Source organism: Erinaceus europaeus, chromosome 2 (genome assembly GCF_950295315.1).
Source record: "Erinaceus europaeus chromosome 2, mEriEur2.1, whole genome shotgun sequence".
In the NCBI taxonomy this organism is placed as follows: Eukaryota; Metazoa; Chordata; class Mammalia; order Eulipotyphla; family Erinaceidae; genus Erinaceus; species Erinaceus europaeus.
Window position 1 is genome coordinate 1,830,829 of NC_080163.1, and position 17,779 is coordinate 1,848,607.

Below are 17,779 nucleotides of genomic sequence, written 5' to 3' on the forward strand. Positions count from 1 at the left end.
CTTTTCCACCAGAGGATTGCATTCTTTTTCACTCCACGCACTCTATGTCGCTTCCTGTTTGCACCCTACTTGGCGAGCGTCAATAAATCTGCTCTTCTGATGAAACATATCTCGAATTGCCTTCTGGCTCTGAGAGGCCTGTGTCTTTCGATGCTAGCCCGGTAATAAAGATTGAACTGCGTCTGACTCCGCCCTGAATCCCTGGTCGTCTGTCTCCTGGCCACGAAGCTAGCCCTGCAGGGAGGGATACAGATAGCATCCTAACCAACATCGCCAGCCCGCTCCACTCAGCCACACAAAGCAGGAGAGCTGTTCAGCACAGCTGAGAGTACTGAACCTGCTCAGAAACTTGGGCAAAGGAGTGTGTGTCTCTGTTGGTTTGTGTGTGTGTCTCTCTCACTGTTTGTGGGTGAGTGTGTGTCTATGTGTGTGTTTGTGTGTGTGGCAGATGGTTTTCCTCTCACTGTTTGGGTGGTCCACAGTTTGTGCGTTTGTGAGTTCAAGCCCCTTCCCACCTGGGTGTCTGTACAGCATGGTAGTCTCAGGATCCATGGCTGTGGCCACCTCCATACAGACACAGGCAGTGCCCAGTCCATCCCCAGGCCTGCTCATTCTCCATGTTCTGCTAAGATAGTTGTGTAGAGACAGAGGATGGAGCATCAGCTCCCAGGACACAGGGCAGAGTCAGAGAGTGAAACGCACTGTGACCACTAGGGTGCAGCACACAAAGCCCGAAAGAGGACACAGGGGAGCAGGGCTCTGGCAGCGGGGTTGGAGGCTGTAGGTCCCATAAGGGACAATCTCGAGAGTAAGAGTAAAATCAAATCGTGCTAGATGTACACATGCTGAAAAATGAATCACGTCTCCAAAGTAGAAAATGCGATTTCCCTGAGAAAGGGAAATAAACTTCTCACCGCTACCACTTGCAAGCAATGGAGAGCCACTGCACCCTAATGATGAGTGGGTGGTGCGGGGATGAGGGGGGGTCTGCAGATGGATTCCTCAGCCTGTTTCATGGCAGGACCGTAGAGGACAGCAAGACAGACTCCATGCCTGTGGGACTGGTGCTGTGGCGTCTCTCTGTCTCTCTTGCTTCTCTCAGCTATGGTAGGTAGGGATGTGGACCAAGGGGCAATGAACTTTTGCAAATGGCAGACTAATGGGTATAAATCCCTTTTGTGAAGCCAGAAGAAACAGAGGTTTGGGACCTTAGGATCTGATGCTGACAGCTGAGCATGGGTGTTGGAGAAGAAAGGGGTGGGGGATGTGGAGAAAGCTCAGTTTCATGTGCAGTAGTACACACAACAACCACAGAGCCGCCATAAATGCAAGAAGCCTAACCACCCAGCGAGGGGGAGAAGGTGTTGATACCGAGCTGGGGGCTCAACCTGCAGATCCAGATCCTGGGACTATTTCCAGGTGGAGTCAAGGAAAGAGACACAATGAACACAGCCGTTTATGTTCAAAACTTTATTGAGTTGACCTATCAGTCAGTGTTGATCACTCCAATGTCTGGACAAGAGACAAGGGAAACAAGTGGAACGTGAACTGAGTTCTCAGCACAAAACAGATGGTAAAATCAACACACTACATGGACATGAGTGTCTGAGAGGAGTGGCATTCGCCTCCACAGTTACCCCCTCCCCTCCACCTTCCCCAAGCACCGGATTTTGAGTTTCAATCACAGTAGCAACCAATCACAGTCAAAGAGCTGTGAGTGTTTCAGAGGCACTGGAGACTGTGTGGTACAGGCAAACAAGCAAGTCCATGAGTCAACCCCCCCACCCCCCCGCAGCGCCCTTCAAATCCCAGAAAGGGCCAGATGTCAGTCAGCACCTGGTGAGAGAAGGCAGAGCTCAGAGGTTCCAGGTAGCCCATGGGGCCCCTCCCCAGGGTGCTCATGGAAAGAGCTCCCCTGTGAGGAAGAGGCCTTGCTCTGAGGAAGTCCTCAAACAGGGCGGCAGCCCATGTCAGGCAGGTTTCCGTTCTTCTAGTCCATACTGTGCACTCCCTCCTGGGGTTGGGGTTCAGAGGACGACTGAGTGGATGATGGGGTCATGACAAAGTTCCGTGGGCAGAGATCTCAGGCTGAGACGATGTCCAGGGTCTCCAGGTAGAAGGGAGTCGTCCACGGTGTCCCCAGGACTGGCTAGGCCTTGCTTAGGTGGGACACCAGGAGAAGCCCTGCCTGAAGTAGCCTGAGATAACATGTCTTCATGGGAGTGGCAAGGCCTCCCTCGCAGGTTTCCGATCAGGTCGTTCTGGGGTCCAGTCACCTGGGGTTCATGAGCACAGGGGCAGCTGTCACTGGGTTGTTCAGGTGTCTAGGTCAGGGGAATGTAGGGTTCCCCTGAGAACCCAGCAGACTATTTCTGCTCCCAGAAGTAGTCAAAGATGTGTTCGTCTTGGATGTCGGGCAGGAGCTCTGGGAAGACAAGTGGGATCAGGGGGAGGAGTGGCCTCGGGGTGTCCTCTTCCTTGCACTCAGGGGTAGGGTATGCCTGTGCTCCCTGCGAAGGCGCCCCGAAGGCCTGGCCTTGCATAGAGAGACTGGGCTCCTGGGTGGAGCAGCTGGCCACAGGGATGAGCAGAGTGAGACCACAGGCCATTGGGGCAGCTGAGAAGGCAGGCTCCACAGGGGAAGGGGCCAATGCTGGGGTGAAAGGCCAGCACAAGCCGTGGGCATATGGGCTCTGCACATCTCCAAGGCCCAGGGTGTCAGCCTCCTGCGGGCAAGAAGCTCTCTCATCCGCTATGTCAGGGTTCTCAACTGAGGAGGGGAGGCGGGAGTCCAAATCATAGTATTCCAGCTGGTCGTCGATTTCCTTGTAGAGTAGCTGGTTATCTGGCGGTAACAACCGTAGGTCCGAGGGGTCCACAGGATAGGCGGTGGATGGCGACGGAGAAGGGTCCACTGTGTTCTCAGGGCCCCAGAATGGGGTACTGCCACTGTTGGGTTCCAGGCACTCTGTGCTGGTGGGGCCTGCAGGGTCTGGAGTTGATGGTATGGCTCTGGAGCCGCAGGCAGGTGCTGGGTCCAATGAAACCATGGGCGCATCTGAAAGCTGGCATCCAGGGCTTTGGGGCACAGCAGCAGTTTGCCTCAGGGGACGTCCATCAGTGGGGGTCATTGCTGGGACATAAACATGGGTATCCTGAAGGCCTTGAGGCTGAGTCGTCGACTTGTCCTTTGCCCGGGCCCTCTGGTTGGAGAACCACACCTGCAGAGTAAGGATACAAAGAGTGTGTGAGAGGCCTGGGCTCACAGGAACCCGGGTTCCAGAATGTGCTCTGAGAGAGCCAGCTTCCCCCCTCCCCTCACCCCTACACTTTCATCCTAACTGGAGCCCTGAGCCCTGAGCCCTGGGGAGAGGAGGCAGAACTCAATCCTCAGTACTCTGGTCCAGGCTATGTCTCCCAAGAGGCTCTCTATGGAGAAGCCCTGCGAGTTGGACTCAGAGACCTCATCCAACTATTGTGTTTCCTACGGAGACCATGGGCTGTATGAGATTAGAGACGCCCAGTGTTGACTGCACTGCGGGGACTCTTTGACAAGGGACTGTTTCATTGGGTTGGGCTCTCAGCTGCCTGTCTGGGGGTCTCTGGAGGTGGCTGTCACCTACTGGGTGATACTGAGGGTGTGTGGGTTGGGGCCCGAGGGGAGAGGGCAGTGTGCATACTTACGGAGATTCGGTCCTCCTTCAGCTGCAGCTTCTGTGCCAAGGCCAGGATCTCTCCATAGCCTGGGTGCTGGTTGTGCTGAAAGGAGCTCTTGAGCCCCTGCAGCTGTTGTTGAGTGAAGAACGTGCGCTTCCTCTGGGTCTTGGTCTGCCCCATGCAGGGAGGGGCTGGGGCAATGGGGGTGGCCTTCTGGATTTTCACCCAAGCAGCAGGAGCTGAGCACTCGGCGCTTGGGTTGTCGGTTGTAGGGGCCACTGGAGACTGGAGGACAGCAGGATTTGTGGTGATGGGATGGTGCACTGCCAGCCCCTGTGCTGGTCCTGGGGCTTTGCTCTTTGCTCTCAAGAGCTTGGCGCGCTGGTTCTTAAACCAAACCTGCAGAGAAAGGACGGACGCAAGGGCTGTGTGAGAGGCCTAAGCACATGCAGTGTCCAAACACGAGACTGTCAGAAGCACTGACTCCCTGATGACTCTGGAACGTTCCTGAATGGAGAGGGGACAGTCTCTTTCTTCCCTTAGGGTTCTGTTGAGGGCCAGTCTCCAGGGAGTCTCCAGCTCCTGGAGAGCCTAAGGTGTGGTCTGTTAGACCATGGCAGTCTGTGCAGTGCAGGCCGGCCTGGCTTTACCATCAAGGGTGACGTCAGATGCGTGAGGCACCCCATCAAGTTCGCCAGGGATCCTGACACCGTCATCTCCTCTGGACCTGCATTCAGACTTCCCGGAAGCTGGGCAGAAAGGGTGAGAATTGGGACGACGCATTCTCCCCCCATTATTGTTACAAATAATTATACTGTCACAATTGATTCATAACACTTTGGCAGTGCCTGGTGGGAAGGGAGAGTCTGTAGCACCCCCTCTCCCTTACACAGGGGCATATTAGAAAGTTATATTATGAAAGTGGGTCCACATAGACGGACGAAAGAAGTCATCTTATGACCTGCCCCTCAAAGAAAGAATGCAGAGGGGTGTCGTGCATTGGCGCAGTGGGTTAAGCGCATGTGGCACAAAGCGCAAGGACCACCGTAAGGATCCCGGTTCGAGCCCCCGGCTCCCCACCTGCAGGGGAGTCTCTTCACAGGCGGTGAAGCAGGTCTGCAGGTGTCTATCTTTCTCTCCCCTTCTCTGTCTTCCCCTCCTCTCTCCATATCTCTCTGTCCTATCCAACAACGAATTGCATCAACAAGGGCAATAATAATAACCACAACGAAGCTACAACAAGGGCAACAAAAGGGGGAAAAATGGCTTCCAGGAGTGGTGGATTCATGGTGCAGGCACTGAGCCCAGTAATAACCCTGGAGGATAAAAAAAAAAAAAAGAAAGAAAGAATGCAGAGATTGAGGCCTCCCAGGTACAAGTTGACGTATCGAAACAAAGAAAGATTAATAGTTAAACGTTACCAGATCTAGATGAGCAGTGGCCCATAACTAGGCAAAGATCTGTATGCCCCACATAGAAGATTAATGATAGAAAGAGCCCTCAGCAAAAGTAAAAAACAATTCTAAGTATGACCTCCCCTGAGAACAGTGCGAGATATTAAGTATTGTACCATTCTTTACAGAAATAGGGGAGGAACATGTAGCCTGCGAAAGCCACAAGACTATGATGCTTATTGCTACTTCCCTAGGAGCACACACACACAGAGACACTCACACACACACAAATATGTGTGTCGAAAAATACCCCCCCCCCATGCAGGGCAGAAGCCCTGAGTCTTGAAAGAGTTGGAAGCTTCCCTGCTTCAGCTCTGCTCCAGGATGGTCCTGGGGGTGGCTTCAGTGCTTGCCGGCACTGGAGTTCAATATCAGAGACTCTCTGGGTCTGGGCTGGGCTGGGATTCTGGGTTCGATTCTACCACACTGGTAGAGGGCACCCTCAGAGACTCTCGAGGGTGCCCTAAGGGGATGGAGCCCTTGTTCTTAAAGCCTGGTCAGTGAAGATGCTCGGGGGTCTGGCCTCTCATTAGGTGTACAGGGCCGACTAGAAGCCTGTCTGAGGCACATTGGGTGTAGGCCAAAATAGAGGGGAAGCAGCATGTTGGTGGGGGGGTAGGTCTTACCCTCACGATGTCCTCCTTGAGGTTCAGTTTCTGTGCTAGGGCCTCTTGCTCGCAGAACCTGGGGTACCTGTTGTGCTCAAAGTAATCTCGAAGCTCTTGCAGCTGTTCATCTGTGAAGAAAGTGCGCTCTCGCCTCTTCTGCTTCAGGGTGCTCTGCTGCATTGGCAACACTCCTGGTGTGGGGGAGATAGGCTCCGATGAGCCCAACAAGTCCAATTGGTCAGACTTGAGGCTTAGTTGGGAGCCCACTGTCGTTCCCTCTCTACAACCCTCAGTCCCCCTGCATCCTGGATGCCCAGACTCACCCTGAGGAGAACTGAACGCTGCCATCTTCACTCCTTCTGTTCCTGGATGCACTGAGACACAGCCCATTGACCTGGCTTTTTATACCCCCCCTCAGTTTCCTTAGAGCCAATAGAAATCCCCTCACAGACACACCCACTCTGTGCTTTGCACTACATCCCCCTCTATATGCCCTCAGGCTCCTGGACACAGGCTTCTCTAATGCACACCCTATTCTCATCAGCAATGTGCTGGCATAGTGTCTAGGCATAGAGAACCTACTATTTGCTTCCAACGATTTGACATCTACTGTGTATTGGACATCAGCTATTTTTTTACATTGGAAAGAGAAGTGAAATTTGACTGTCGTTGTTTAGCACACCTTCTGTTGACATTCCTATTATGTTTCATGTCATTTCTGTTTCCTTCTTTTCTATCAGAACTGGGTGAGTTATGGCCTTTGCTCATGCCACAGATTCAAACTTTGTTTCCTTTATCATCAGTGTTTTCATGTCTTAAAAACTGCATTCTACCGAGTGACTCTTGTGATTATGTCATAGTACAGATTTTTGAATTGTATTTTAGGGACATGGTAGTCAGTGTAAATTAGTGGACTTTTTTTTAAACTTATTGATAACGTGGAAATATTGTCAAGACTATTGATTACGAGGGGTACATTTCCTAAATTTTCCCACCACGAGAGCTCCCTATCCAATCCCGCCCTTGCAATCTTCCCTATTCTTTAACCCTAAGAGAGGATGGGCCCAGGATCCTTGTGGGGGTGTAGAAGGTGGAAGGTCTGGCCTTTGAAAGTGCTTCTCGACAGATGATGTGTGTTGCCAGGTAGATGCATACTCCCAGGCTTTGTGTCAATTTCCCTAGTGTTGCAGGGATCTGGACATGTGTAGATGTAAGACCCATGGTGGGGTCCTCTACCAAAGAAATCCAGCTTGGCATGATGGTACTATGTGGAAGCCGGTGGCTGAAAGAGTTAAGGTCGATCAAAAGCACAGCTAATAGTTGATTAACCACGAACCTAAAGGCTGGAATAGTGCAAGTGAAGATGTGGAGTCTCTGTTTCGGATAGAGCAAGTAGGACTATTGTTGGTATGCTTCTAAATCCCCTTTTGTTCCATTGCTTTAATCCCCCCCTGCTTCACACTGTATTCTACTTACATAACCACTGTTAACTAAGCACTGCCCAGCCTGTAGGGCATTTGTTTAATCCCCACTCTTTCATGATGTCTTTTTTGCTCCGCCCCCCGTCTAGTAGCACAGCCTGATTTGCACCAGTGGCTTTTCACTCCACCGTCTCAACTTCACAGCCTGTTTCCACCCTACTTGGCGAGTATATATATATAAGGACAGGATTGAGATTATAGATAGTTTAGATCGCTTAGATTGTGCGGCCTTCCCCATGAATAGAGAGATACTGCTTCTCAGCTCAGCCACGAGTCCCTGATCCTCTGTCTCCCACCCGTGAAGCCAGCCCAGCATAATGGTGCCCTGAACAGGGAGTGGCAGTCGATGTTGGGCATAATGCAAAGGACCCATGACTTAATTAATTGTGGCCTGAGCCACATATCTAATATGCAGGTGGCCCCAGGTTCTTGTCTGGAGAGAGGGTGTCCTGGCTGGAAAAGGGGCAAGAAAGCTGGATCAGGGAAGAGAGTAGCTCCCCAAAACTGGCATATGTTTGTAACAATTGTTGACTGCAAATCCCATTGATTTGACCAGGGTCCCAATTCAGCCTATGAGCCTAGGGAACCTTTTGTGTAATGTCTTTGCAGTCTTTCTATCAGTTTGGTTGGAATGGAGAGTTTCCCAGGACCAGTGACTGCATGCATGCTCCAGGTTTAGAAAAGAGAGCTCAAAGCAAAGCCCTAGTGCCGAGTAATGTCGTGTATCAAAGTTGGAGTACTGTTGCTGTCCCCTGTAATGATTCAGTCATGATGGAAGATTTCAGCGAGGATATTCACCAAATCATTGATAGGTATTTGATAAGGGCTTTCCAGGTGGAAGACATTCAGAGGAACATTGGCAGAAATGCTTCACCACTTGTGAATCTGGACCCACTGCTGGCAGGGATTGGTCTCTCCCATGGGGGTGCCTTCAAAAGCTGTCAGTTCTCTGGGCTGGGGAGAAAGTCGAGCGATTATGCACATAGACTTTCCAGCCTGAGGCTTGAGGTCGCAGCATCCATCCACAGCAGCACTGCAAGCCTGTATTTAGCAGTGCTCTGACTGCTTTGGCATGATCTTTCTTCCCGCTGTGTGCAATGTGACTGTGGTCACATTACCTCTCTCCCAGAAGGTGGTCTGCTTCAGTTCACTTTTCCTTGAGTGTTGTGCAATGTTGGTCATCATTTTTCCCTTGGCCTATTCTGCTTCTAAAGACGTCTTCAGGTCATCCCACCAGGTCACCTGCCTTGCATTGCTGTTGTCTATTGACATAATCACCGTTTTGCATGAGCCCCGCCCTGCCTACAGTGTATTGGTTTAATCCCCACGGGTTAGAACCTTCGCCATACAGCCACTATGGCAGCCACGTGCTCTTTGTTTGTGTGTGTGTGTGTGTGTGTGTGTGTGTGTGTGGGTGGGTGTGCTCCACCTCCTTTCCTATCCATTTCCGTTTCCCACTTGTTGGGTAGTATGCCAGCTCCTCCGGCTTAAAGCTTCTGTCTCTAACCCTGCTCAACAAAGCACTGGCATGCCTGCAGGTCATTGGGTTCATCCCACTTAAAGTTGTAGTCTATTTACATAAACCACTGATAACTAAGAGCCACCCTGTCTCCATGGTATTGGTTTAATCCCCACTGATTCACGATGTCTGTTTGCTCCCATCCCCCTCCTACTACACCAGATCTCCACCAGCCTTTTTTTGGCTCCACCCTCTCGATGTCACCACCTGTTTCCACCCTACATGGCGCGTATATAGACAAGCTGTTTTTCGGAGTAAAAACACTTGGGATTGCATTCCGGTTGATTTCTGAGAGTGCCAGAGTCTATCTTCTGCAATGCTAGCTCGGCAGGAGTTCCTGATCCCTCTCCCACGCAGGAGCATAGCTTGGCTCAGTTGAGTTCTCTCCAATCCAGAGAGCACTTGCTCTAGAAGAAGCACCCTCAGTCTATCCCGGCAGCAACTGCCACTTTCTTGACAGAAGATGTCAAAGGCATTTTTCTCTGATCAATATAGGATAGCATTGTATTCCCATCCCATCCCATGAGTCCCGGAGTCTCATTCTCTATCTCTCAATCTCTCTCTCTCTCTCTCTCTCTCTCTCTCTCGCAACACTAGCATGCCAGTGTAAGGTCTGATGAAGCTTAGGTCGCCTATCATTATGTGATAGAACAGTTCTTTCTCTCAAAGACTACCATGGGCTTCATCCAGGGAGCATAGTCAAGTACAATCTCATGCTGACATTCCAGAGATTATGATAGTTCTTTACAAAGAATATTTAACTGCTCAAATAGAACGCTGAGAGCAGAAGTTACACAGAGTGACATATGAGATACACACACAAACCACACACATACAAACACACACACATACACACACAAGGAGAGAGAGAAAGAGTGAGAGAGAGGAATGTCTAATCAGAGAGAGAGAGAAGAGAGAGTGATTTTTATTACAACGGTTATACGTTATTGCCAGGTATTACTACTCCTTCTTATTATGGAAAGAAGTTTACTTCTCAAAATAGAGCAAATGCTGATAGTGTCTACAAATTCTCTAACAATGTATATTGATAATGGTTTTCCAACAGAACTTGTCTAGATTTTCTTTTGTAATATTTGAGATGCATGTCCTTAGGGTGCTTGAATTTATATGATAATTTAACCTGCAAGTGAAATGAGTAGGGACCGGGTGGTGTCACGCTGAGTCCAGTGCACATTGTTCAGAGCTCAAGGACTTGCACAGGGGTGTGGGTTTGAGAACCTGTCCACACATGCAGGGGTCCACTTCCTGAGCAAGCGACTTTCTTTGGCTCTCCCTGCCTCCCTCCCTCCAACCTACTCTCTCTTTGGCTGTCTGTCCTATCCAATAAAATGGAAAAAGATTGCTGGCCGTGGAAGGGGATTGGGAGTAGAGTTGCAGAGCCCAATTGTTGATGTGAGAGGAAGAAATACAATAAAAGAAAATAAGACAAAAGAAAACAAAACAAAGGAAGGTGGAATCAACTGAAGTACTATGAAATGGAATGAAAGGAAATGAAATGCAAGAGAAAAATTCAATAGAAACCATGAAACGAAGAAAGGAACCAAGGGTTTTTAATGATTTATATGGTTACGCACCCTGAGTGTGGTACACAAAATAGGTGATTTCTCTTCTCTGCCTCATACTTGCAAGTGTAGGTGGAGGCACCTATGAATCAATGCTAACATGCCAGCAGACCAGACTTACAAAAATCAGGCAGAAGAAAGAAGGGCCTGAGAGAGTAAAGTGCTCCCCATCACAGTGGATCTTCATCATTTTCCCAAGAAGTGAAGCCAGCAGCCGGGTGTTGAGGGCATCATTACTATTAGCTGGGGAGGGAGGTGTCGGTCTGCTTCTAAACTTCTGCGTCTAAAACCCCTTCTGTTGCACTGCTTAACGCTGTGGTCTATGTCACAATCACTGTGTTACGTGGGAATCGCCCTGCCTGCCGGCCACTGGTTTCTTCCCACTGGTTTGCACTCTCTTTTTGCTCTGCCCCCTCTCCTGCTCACACCTCTTTTCCACCACAGGTTTGCATTCTTGTTTACTCCACCCACTCTATGTCACTTCCTGTTTGCACCCTACTTGGCGAGTATCAGTAAAGCTGGTCTTCTGATGAAACATATATCGAATTGCCTTGTCGTTTTCGCTGGGTTATGTTGTTTTCACCAGGCTGGCTTCACGGGCGGGTAGCAGACGACCAGGGACTCATAGCTTAGCTGTAGGCAGTATCTCTTTATTCATGCAGGATGCAGCACAATCTAAGACGAGCTAAGCTAAACTCAAGGTAAAATACTCTAAAACTCACAATGCTGTCTTTATATATACTTGGCAAGTAGGGTGGAAACAGGGTGTGACATAGAGAGGGTGGAGAGAAAAGTGACTGGTGACAATCAGAGTGTGACAAGGAGAGGATCAGGGTGTGACAAGGAGGGGGGGTGGAGCAAAAACATATCATGAAACAGTGGGGATTGAACCAATGCCCTGGAGGGAGGTACTTGTTAACAGCGGTTATATAAATAGAATGAAGTGGTTATGTAAATAGAATAGTGTTAAGCAGGGGGGATTTAAACCAAATGAAACAGAAGGGGTCTCATGCATACCAACATTGCCTTCTGGCTCCGAGAGGCCTAGGGTCTGTGTCTTTCGATGCTAGCCCGGTAATAAAGATTGAACTGCGTCCGACTCAGCCATGAGTCCCTGGTCAGCTGTCTCCTGGCCGTGAAGCTAGCCCCACAGGGAGGGATACAGATAGCATCCTAACCAACATCGCCAGCCTGCTCCACTCAGCCACACAAAGCAGGAGAGCTGTTCAGCACAGCTGAGAGTACTGAACCTGCTCAGAACTTGGGCAAAGGAGTGTGTGTCTCTGTTGGTTTGTGTGTGTGTCTGTCTCACTGTTTGTGGGTGAGTGTGTGTCTATGTGTGTGTTTGTGTGTGTGGCAGATGGTTTTCCTCTCACTGTTTGGGTGGTCCACAGTTTGTGCGTTTGTGAGTTCAAGCCCCATCCCACCTGGGTGTCTGTGCAGCATGGTAGTCTCAGGATCCATGGCTGTGGCCACCTCCATAGAGACACAGGCAGTGCCCAGTCCATCCCCAGGCCTGCTCATTCTCCATGTTCTGCTAAGATAGTTGTGTAGAGACAGAGGATGGAGCATCAGCTCCCAGGACACAGGGCAGAGTCAGAGAGTGAAAGGCACTGTGACCACTAGGGTGCAGCACACAAAGCCCGAAAGAGGACACAGGGGAGCAGGGCTCTGGCAGCAGGGTTGGAGGCTTTAGGTCCCATAAGGGACAATCTCGAGAGTAAGAGTAAAATCAAATCGTGCTAGATGTACACATGCTGAAAAATGAATCACGTCTCCAAAGTAGAAAATGCGATTTCCCTGAGAAAGGGAAATAAACTTCTCACCGCTACCACTTGCAAGCAATGGAGAGCCACTGAACCCTAATGATGAGTGGGTGGTGCGGGGATGAGGGGGGGTCTGCAGATGGATTCCTCAGCCTGTTTCATGGCAGGACCGTAGAGGACAGCAAGACAGACTCCATGCCTGTGGGACTGGTGCTGTGGCGTCTCTCTGTCTCTCTTGCTTCTCTCAGCTATGGTAGGTAGGGAAGTGCACCAAGCGGCAATGAACTTTTGCAAATGGCAGACTAATGGGTATAAATCCTTATTGTGAAACCAGAAGAAACAGAGGTTTGGGACCTTAGGATCTGATGCTGACAGCTGAGCATGGGTGTTGGAGAAGAAAGGGGTGGGGGATGTGGAGAAAGCTCAGTTTCATGTGCAGTAGTACACACAACAACCACAGAGCCGCCATAAATGCAAGAAGCCTAACCACCCAGCGAGGGGGAGAAGGTGTTGATACCGAGCTGGGGGCTCAACCTGCAGATCCAGATCCTGGGACTATTTCCAGGTGGAGTCAAGGAAAGAGACACAATGAACACAGCCGTTTATGTTCAAAACTTTATTGAGTTGACCTATCAGTCAGTGTTGATCACTCCAATGTCTGGACAAGAGACAAGGGAAACAAGTGGAACGTGAACTGAGTTCTCAGCACAAAACAGATGGTAAAATCAACACACTACATGGACATGAGTGTCTGAGAGGAGTGGCATTCGCCTCCACAGTTACCCCCTCCCCTCCACCTTCCCCAAGCACCGGATTTTGAGTTTCAATCACAGTAGCAACCAATCACAGTCAAAGAGCTGTGAGTGTTTCAGAGGCACTGGAGACTGTGTGGTACAGGCAAACAAGCAAGTCCATGAGTCAACCCCCCCACCCCCCCCGCAGCGCCCTTCAAATCCCAGAAAGGGCCAGATGTCAGTCAGCACCTGGTGAGAGAAGGCAGAGCTCAGAGGTTCCAGGTAGCCCATGGGGCCCCTCCCCAGGGTGCTCATGGAAAGAGCTCCCCTGTGAGGAAGAGGCCTTGCTCTGAGGAAGTCCTCAAACAGGGCGGCAGCCCAAGTCAGGCAGGTTTCCGTTCTTCTAGTCCATACTGTGCACTCCCTCCTGGGGTTGGGGTTCAGAGGACGACTGAGTGGATGATGGGGTCATGACAAAGTTCCGTGGGCAGAGATCTCAGGCTGAGACGATGTCCAGGGTCTCCAGGTAGAAGGGAGTCGTCCACGGTGTCCCCAGGACTGGCTAGGCCTTGCTTAGGTGGGACACCAGGAGAAGCCCTGCCTGAAGTAGCCTGAGATAACATGTCTTCATGGGAGTGGCAAGGCCTCCCTCGCAGGTTTCCGATCAGGTCGTTCTGGGGTCCAGTCACCTGGGGTTCATGAGCACAGGGGCAGCTGTCACTGGGTTGTTCAGGTGTCTAGGTCAGGGGAATGTAGGGTTCCCCTGAGAACCCAGCAGACTATTTCTGCTCCCAGAAGTAGTCAAAGATGTGTTCGTCTTGGATGTCGGGCAGGAGCTCTGGGAAGACAAGTGGGATCAGGGGGAGGAGTGGCCTCGGGGTGTCCTCTTCCTTGCACTCAGGGGTAGGGTATGCCTGTGCTCCCTGCGAAGGCGCCCCGAAGGCCTGGCCTTGCATAGAGAGACTGGGCTCCTGGGTGGAGCAGCTGGCCACAGGGATGAGCAGAGTGAGACCACAGGCCATTGGGGCAGCTGAGAAGGCAGGCTCCACAGGGGAAGGGGCCAATGCTGGGGTGAAAGGCCAGCACAAGCCGTGGGCATATGGGCTCTGCACATCTCCAAGGCCCAGGGTGTCAGCCTCCTGCGGGCAAGAAGCTCTCTCATCCGCTATGTCAGGGTTCTCAACTGAGGAGGGGAGGCGGGAGTCCAAATCATAGTATTCCAGCTGGTCGTCGATTTCCTTGTAGAGTAGCTGGTTATCTGGCGGTAACAACCGTAGGTCCGAGGGGTCCACAGGATAGGCGGTGGATGGCGACGGAGAAGGGTCCACTGTGTTCTCAGGGCCCCAGAATGGGGTACTGCCACTGTTGGGTTCCAGGCACTCTGTGCTGGTGGGGCCTGCAGGGTCTGGAGTTGATGGTATGGCTCTGGAGCCGCAGGCAGGTGCTGGGTCCAATGAAACCATGGGCGCATCTGAAAGCTGGCATCCAGGGCTTTGGGGCACAGCAGCAGTTTGCCTCAGGGGACGTCCATCAGTGGGGGTCATTGCTGGGACATAAACATGGGTATCCTGAAGGCCTTGAGGCTGAGTCGTCGACTTGTCCTTTGCCCGGGCCCTCTGGTTGGAGAACCACACCTGCAGAGTAAGGATACAAAGAGTGTGTGAGAGGCCTGGGCTCACAGGAACCCGGGTTCCAGAATGTGCTCTGAGAGAGCCAGCTTCCCCCCTCCCCTCACCCCTACACTTTCATCCTAACTGGAGCCCTGAGCCCTGAGCCCTGGGGAGAGGAGGCAGAACTCAATCCTCAGTACTCTGGTCCAGGCTATGTCTCCCAAGAGGCTCTCTATGGAGAAGCCCTGCGAGTTGGACTCAGAGACCTCATCCAACTATTGTGTTTCCTACGGAGACCATGGGCTGTATGAGATTAGAGACGCCCAGTGTTGACTGCACTGCGGGGACTCTTTGACAAGGGACTGTTTCATTGGGTTGGGCTCTCAGCTGCCTGTCTGGGGGTCTCTGGAGGTGGCTGTCACCTACTGGGTGATACTGAGGGTGTGTGGGTTGGGGCCCGAGGGGAGAGGGCAGTGTGCATACTTACGGAGATTCGGTCCTCCTTCAGCTGCAGCTTCTGTGCCAAGGCCAGGATCTCTCCATAGCCTGGGTGCTGGTTGTGCTGAAAGGAGCTCTTGAGCCCCTGCAGCTGTTGTTGAGTGAAGAACGTGCGCTTCCTCTGGGTCTTGGTCTGCCCCATGCAGGGAGGGGCTGTGGCAATGGGGGTGGCCTTCTGGATTTTCACCCAAGCAGCAGGAGCTGAGCACTCGGCGCTTGGGTTGTCGGTTGTAGGGGCCACTGGAGACTGGAGGACAGCAGGATTTGTGGTGATGGGATGGTGCACTGCCAGCCCCTGTGCTGGTCCTGGGGCTTTGCTCTTTGCTCTCAAGAGCTTGGCGCGCTGGTTCTTAAACCAAACCTGCAGAGAAAGGACGGACGCAAGGGCTGTGTGAGAGGCCTAAGCACATGCAGTGTCCAAACACGAGACTGTCAGAAGCACTGACTCCCTGATGACTCTGGAACGTTCCTGAATGGAGAGGGGACAGTCTCTTTCTTCCCTTAGGGTTCTGTTGAGGGCCAGTCTCCAGGGAGTCTCCAGCTCCTGGAGAGCCTAAGGTGTGGTCTGTTAGACCATGGCAGTCTGTGCAGTGCAGGCCGGCCTGGCTTTACCATCAAGGGTGACGTCAGATGCGTGAGGCACCCCATCAAGTTCGCCAGGGATCCTGACACCGTCATCTCCTCTGGACCTGCATTCAGACTTCCCGGAAGCTGGGCAGAAAGGGTGAGAATTGGGACGACGCATTCTCCCCCCATTATTGTTACAAATAATTATACTGTCACAATTGATTCATAACACTTTGGCAGTGCCTGGTGGGAAGGGAGAGTCTGTAGCACCCCCTCTCCCTTACACAGGGGCATATTAGAAAGTTATATTATGAAAGTGGGTCCACATAGACGGACGAAAGAAGTCATCTTATGACCTGCCCCTCAAAGAAAGAATGCAGAGGGGTGTCGTGCATTGGCGCAGTGGGTTAAGCGCATGTGGCACAAAGCGCAAGGACCACCGTAAGGATCCCGGTTCGAGCCCCCGGCTCCCCACCTGCAGGGGAGTCTCTTCACAGGCGGTGAAGCAGGTCTGCAGGTGTCTATCTTTCTCTCCCCTTCTCTGTCTTCCCCTCCTCTCTCCATATCTCTCTGTCCTATCCAACAACGAATTGCATCAACAAGGGCAATAATAATAACCACAACGAAGCTACAACAAGGGCAACAAAAGGGGGAAAAATGGCTTCCAGGAGTGGTGGATTCATGGTGCAGGCACTGAGCCCAGTAATAACCCTGGAGGATAAAAAAAAAAAAAAGAAAGAAAGAATGCAGAGATTGAGGCCTCCCAGGTACAAGTTGACGTATCGAAACAAAGAAAGATTAATAGTTAAACGTTACCAGATCTAGATGAGCAGTGGCCCATAACTAGGCAAAGATCTGTATGCCCCACATAGAAGATTAATGATAGAAAGAGCCCTCAGCAAAAGTAAAAAACAATTCTAAGTATGACCTCCCCTGAGAACAGTGCGAGATATTAAGTATTGTACCATTCTTTACAGAAATAGGGGAGGAACATGTAGCCTGCGAAAGCCACAAGACTATGATGCTTATTGCTACTTCCCTAGGAGCACACACACACAGAGACACTCACACACACACAAATATGTGTGTCGAAAAATACCCCCCCCCATGCAGGGCAGAAGCCCTGAGTCTTGAAAGAGTTGGAAGCTTCCCTGCTTCAGCTCTGCTCCAGGATGGTCCTGGGGGTGGCTTCAGTGCTTGCCGGCACTGGAGTTCAATATCAGAGACTCTCTGGGTCTGGGCTGGGCTGGGATTCTGGGTTCGATTCTACCACACTGGTAGAGGGCACCCTCAGAGACTCTCGAGGGTGCCCTAAGGGGATGGAGCCCTTGTTCTTAAAGCCTGGTCAGTGAAGATGCTCGGGGGTCTGGCCTCTCATTAGGTGTACAGGGCCGACTAGAAGCCTGTCTGAGGCACATTGGGTGTAGGCCAAAATAGAGGGGAAGCAGCATGTTGGTGGGGGGGTAGGTCTTACCCTCACGATGTCCTCCTTGAGGTTCAGTTTCTGTGCTAGGGCCTCTTGCTCGCAGAACCTGGGGTACCTGTTGTGCTCAAAGTAATCTCGAAGCTCTTGCAGCTGTTCATCTGTGAAGAAAGTGCGCTCTCGCCTCTTCTGCTTCAGGGTGCTCTGCTGCATTGGCAACACTCCTGGTGTGGGGGAGATAGGCTCCGATGAGCCCAACAAGTCCAATTGGTCAGACTTGAGGCTTAGTTGGGAGCCCACTGTCGTTCCCTCTCTACAACCCTCAGTCCCCCTGCATCCTGGATGCCCAGACTCACCCTGAGGAGAACTGAACGCTGCCATCTTCACTCCTTCTGTTCCTGGATGCACTGAGACACAGCCCATTGACCTGGCTTTTTATACCCCCCCCTCAGTTTCCTTAGAGCCAATAGAAATCCCCTCACAGACACACCCACTCTGTGCTTTGCACTACATCCCCCTCTATATGCCCTCAGGCTCCTGGACACAGGCTTCTCTAATGCACACCCTATTCTCATCAGCAATGTGCTGGCATAGTGTCTAGGCATAGAGAACCTACTATTTGCTTCCAACGATTTGACATCTACTGTGTATTGGACATCAGCTATTTTTTTACATTGGAAAGAGAAGTGAAATTTGACTGTCGTTGTTTAGCACACCTTCTGTTGACATTCCTATTATGTTTCATGTCATTTCTGTTTCCTTCTTTTCTATCAGAACTGGGTGAGTTATGGCCTTTGCTCATGCCACAGATTCAAACTTTGTTTCCTTTATCATCAGTGTTTTCATGTCTTAAAAACTGCATTCTACCGAGTGACTCTT

The 17,779-nt window shown here is 51.2% G+C and overlaps 2 protein-coding genes across 2 annotated transcripts; both read right to left on the minus strand.

Annotated features, from left to right (window-relative positions):
• Nucleotides 1–2,366: 2,366 nt before the first annotated feature.
• LOC132537071 (zinc finger homeobox protein 3-like) lies at nucleotides 2,367–6,067 on the minus strand. Its single transcript, XM_060186513.1, has 4 exons — nucleotides 6,043–6,067; nucleotides 5,738–5,910; nucleotides 3,685–4,056; nucleotides 2,367–3,221 (listed from the first exon to the last, which is right to left on the minus strand). The coding sequence occupies exons 1-4, from the start codon at nucleotides 6,065–6,067 to the stop codon at nucleotides 2,367–2,369; spliced, it is 1,425 nt and encodes a 474-aa protein (XP_060042496.1).
• Nucleotides 6,068–13,581: 7,514 nt separating this feature from the next.
• LOC132537072 (zinc finger homeobox protein 3-like) lies at nucleotides 13,582–17,281 on the minus strand. Its single transcript, XM_060186514.1, has 4 exons — nucleotides 17,257–17,281; nucleotides 16,952–17,124; nucleotides 14,900–15,271; nucleotides 13,582–14,436 (listed from the first exon to the last, which is right to left on the minus strand). Exons 1-4 carry the CDS (start codon nucleotides 17,279–17,281, stop codon nucleotides 13,582–13,584), a joined length of 1,425 nt encoding a protein of 474 aa, XP_060042497.1.
• Nucleotides 17,282–17,779: the final 498 nt, after the last annotated feature.

Bases quoted from the DNA above. Each gene is read 5' to 3' on its own strand.
- LOC132537071 (XM_060186513.1), bottom strand. From the start codon at position 6,067: ATGGCAGCGTTCAGTTCTCCTCAGG. The intron at 4,057-5,737 runs GTAAGACCTACC...CTTTCTCTGCAG, and splicing joins TCAAGGAGGACATCGTGAGG to GTTTGGTTTAAGAACCAGCG. The intron at 3,222-3,684 runs GTAAGTATGCAC...CTTACTCTGCAG, and splicing joins TGAAGGAGGACCGAATCTCC to GTGTGGTTCTCCAACCAGAG.
- LOC132537072 (XM_060186514.1), bottom strand. From the start codon at position 17,281: ATGGCAGCGTTCAGTTCTCCTCAGG. The intron at 17,125-17,256 runs GTGAGTCTGGGC...CCCCCACACCAG, and splicing joins AGCGTTCAGTTCTCCTCAGG to GAGTGTTGCCAATGCAGCAG. The intron at 15,272-16,951 runs GTAAGACCTACC...CTTTCTCTGCAG, and splicing joins TCAAGGAGGACATCGTGAGG to GTTTGGTTTAAGAACCAGCG.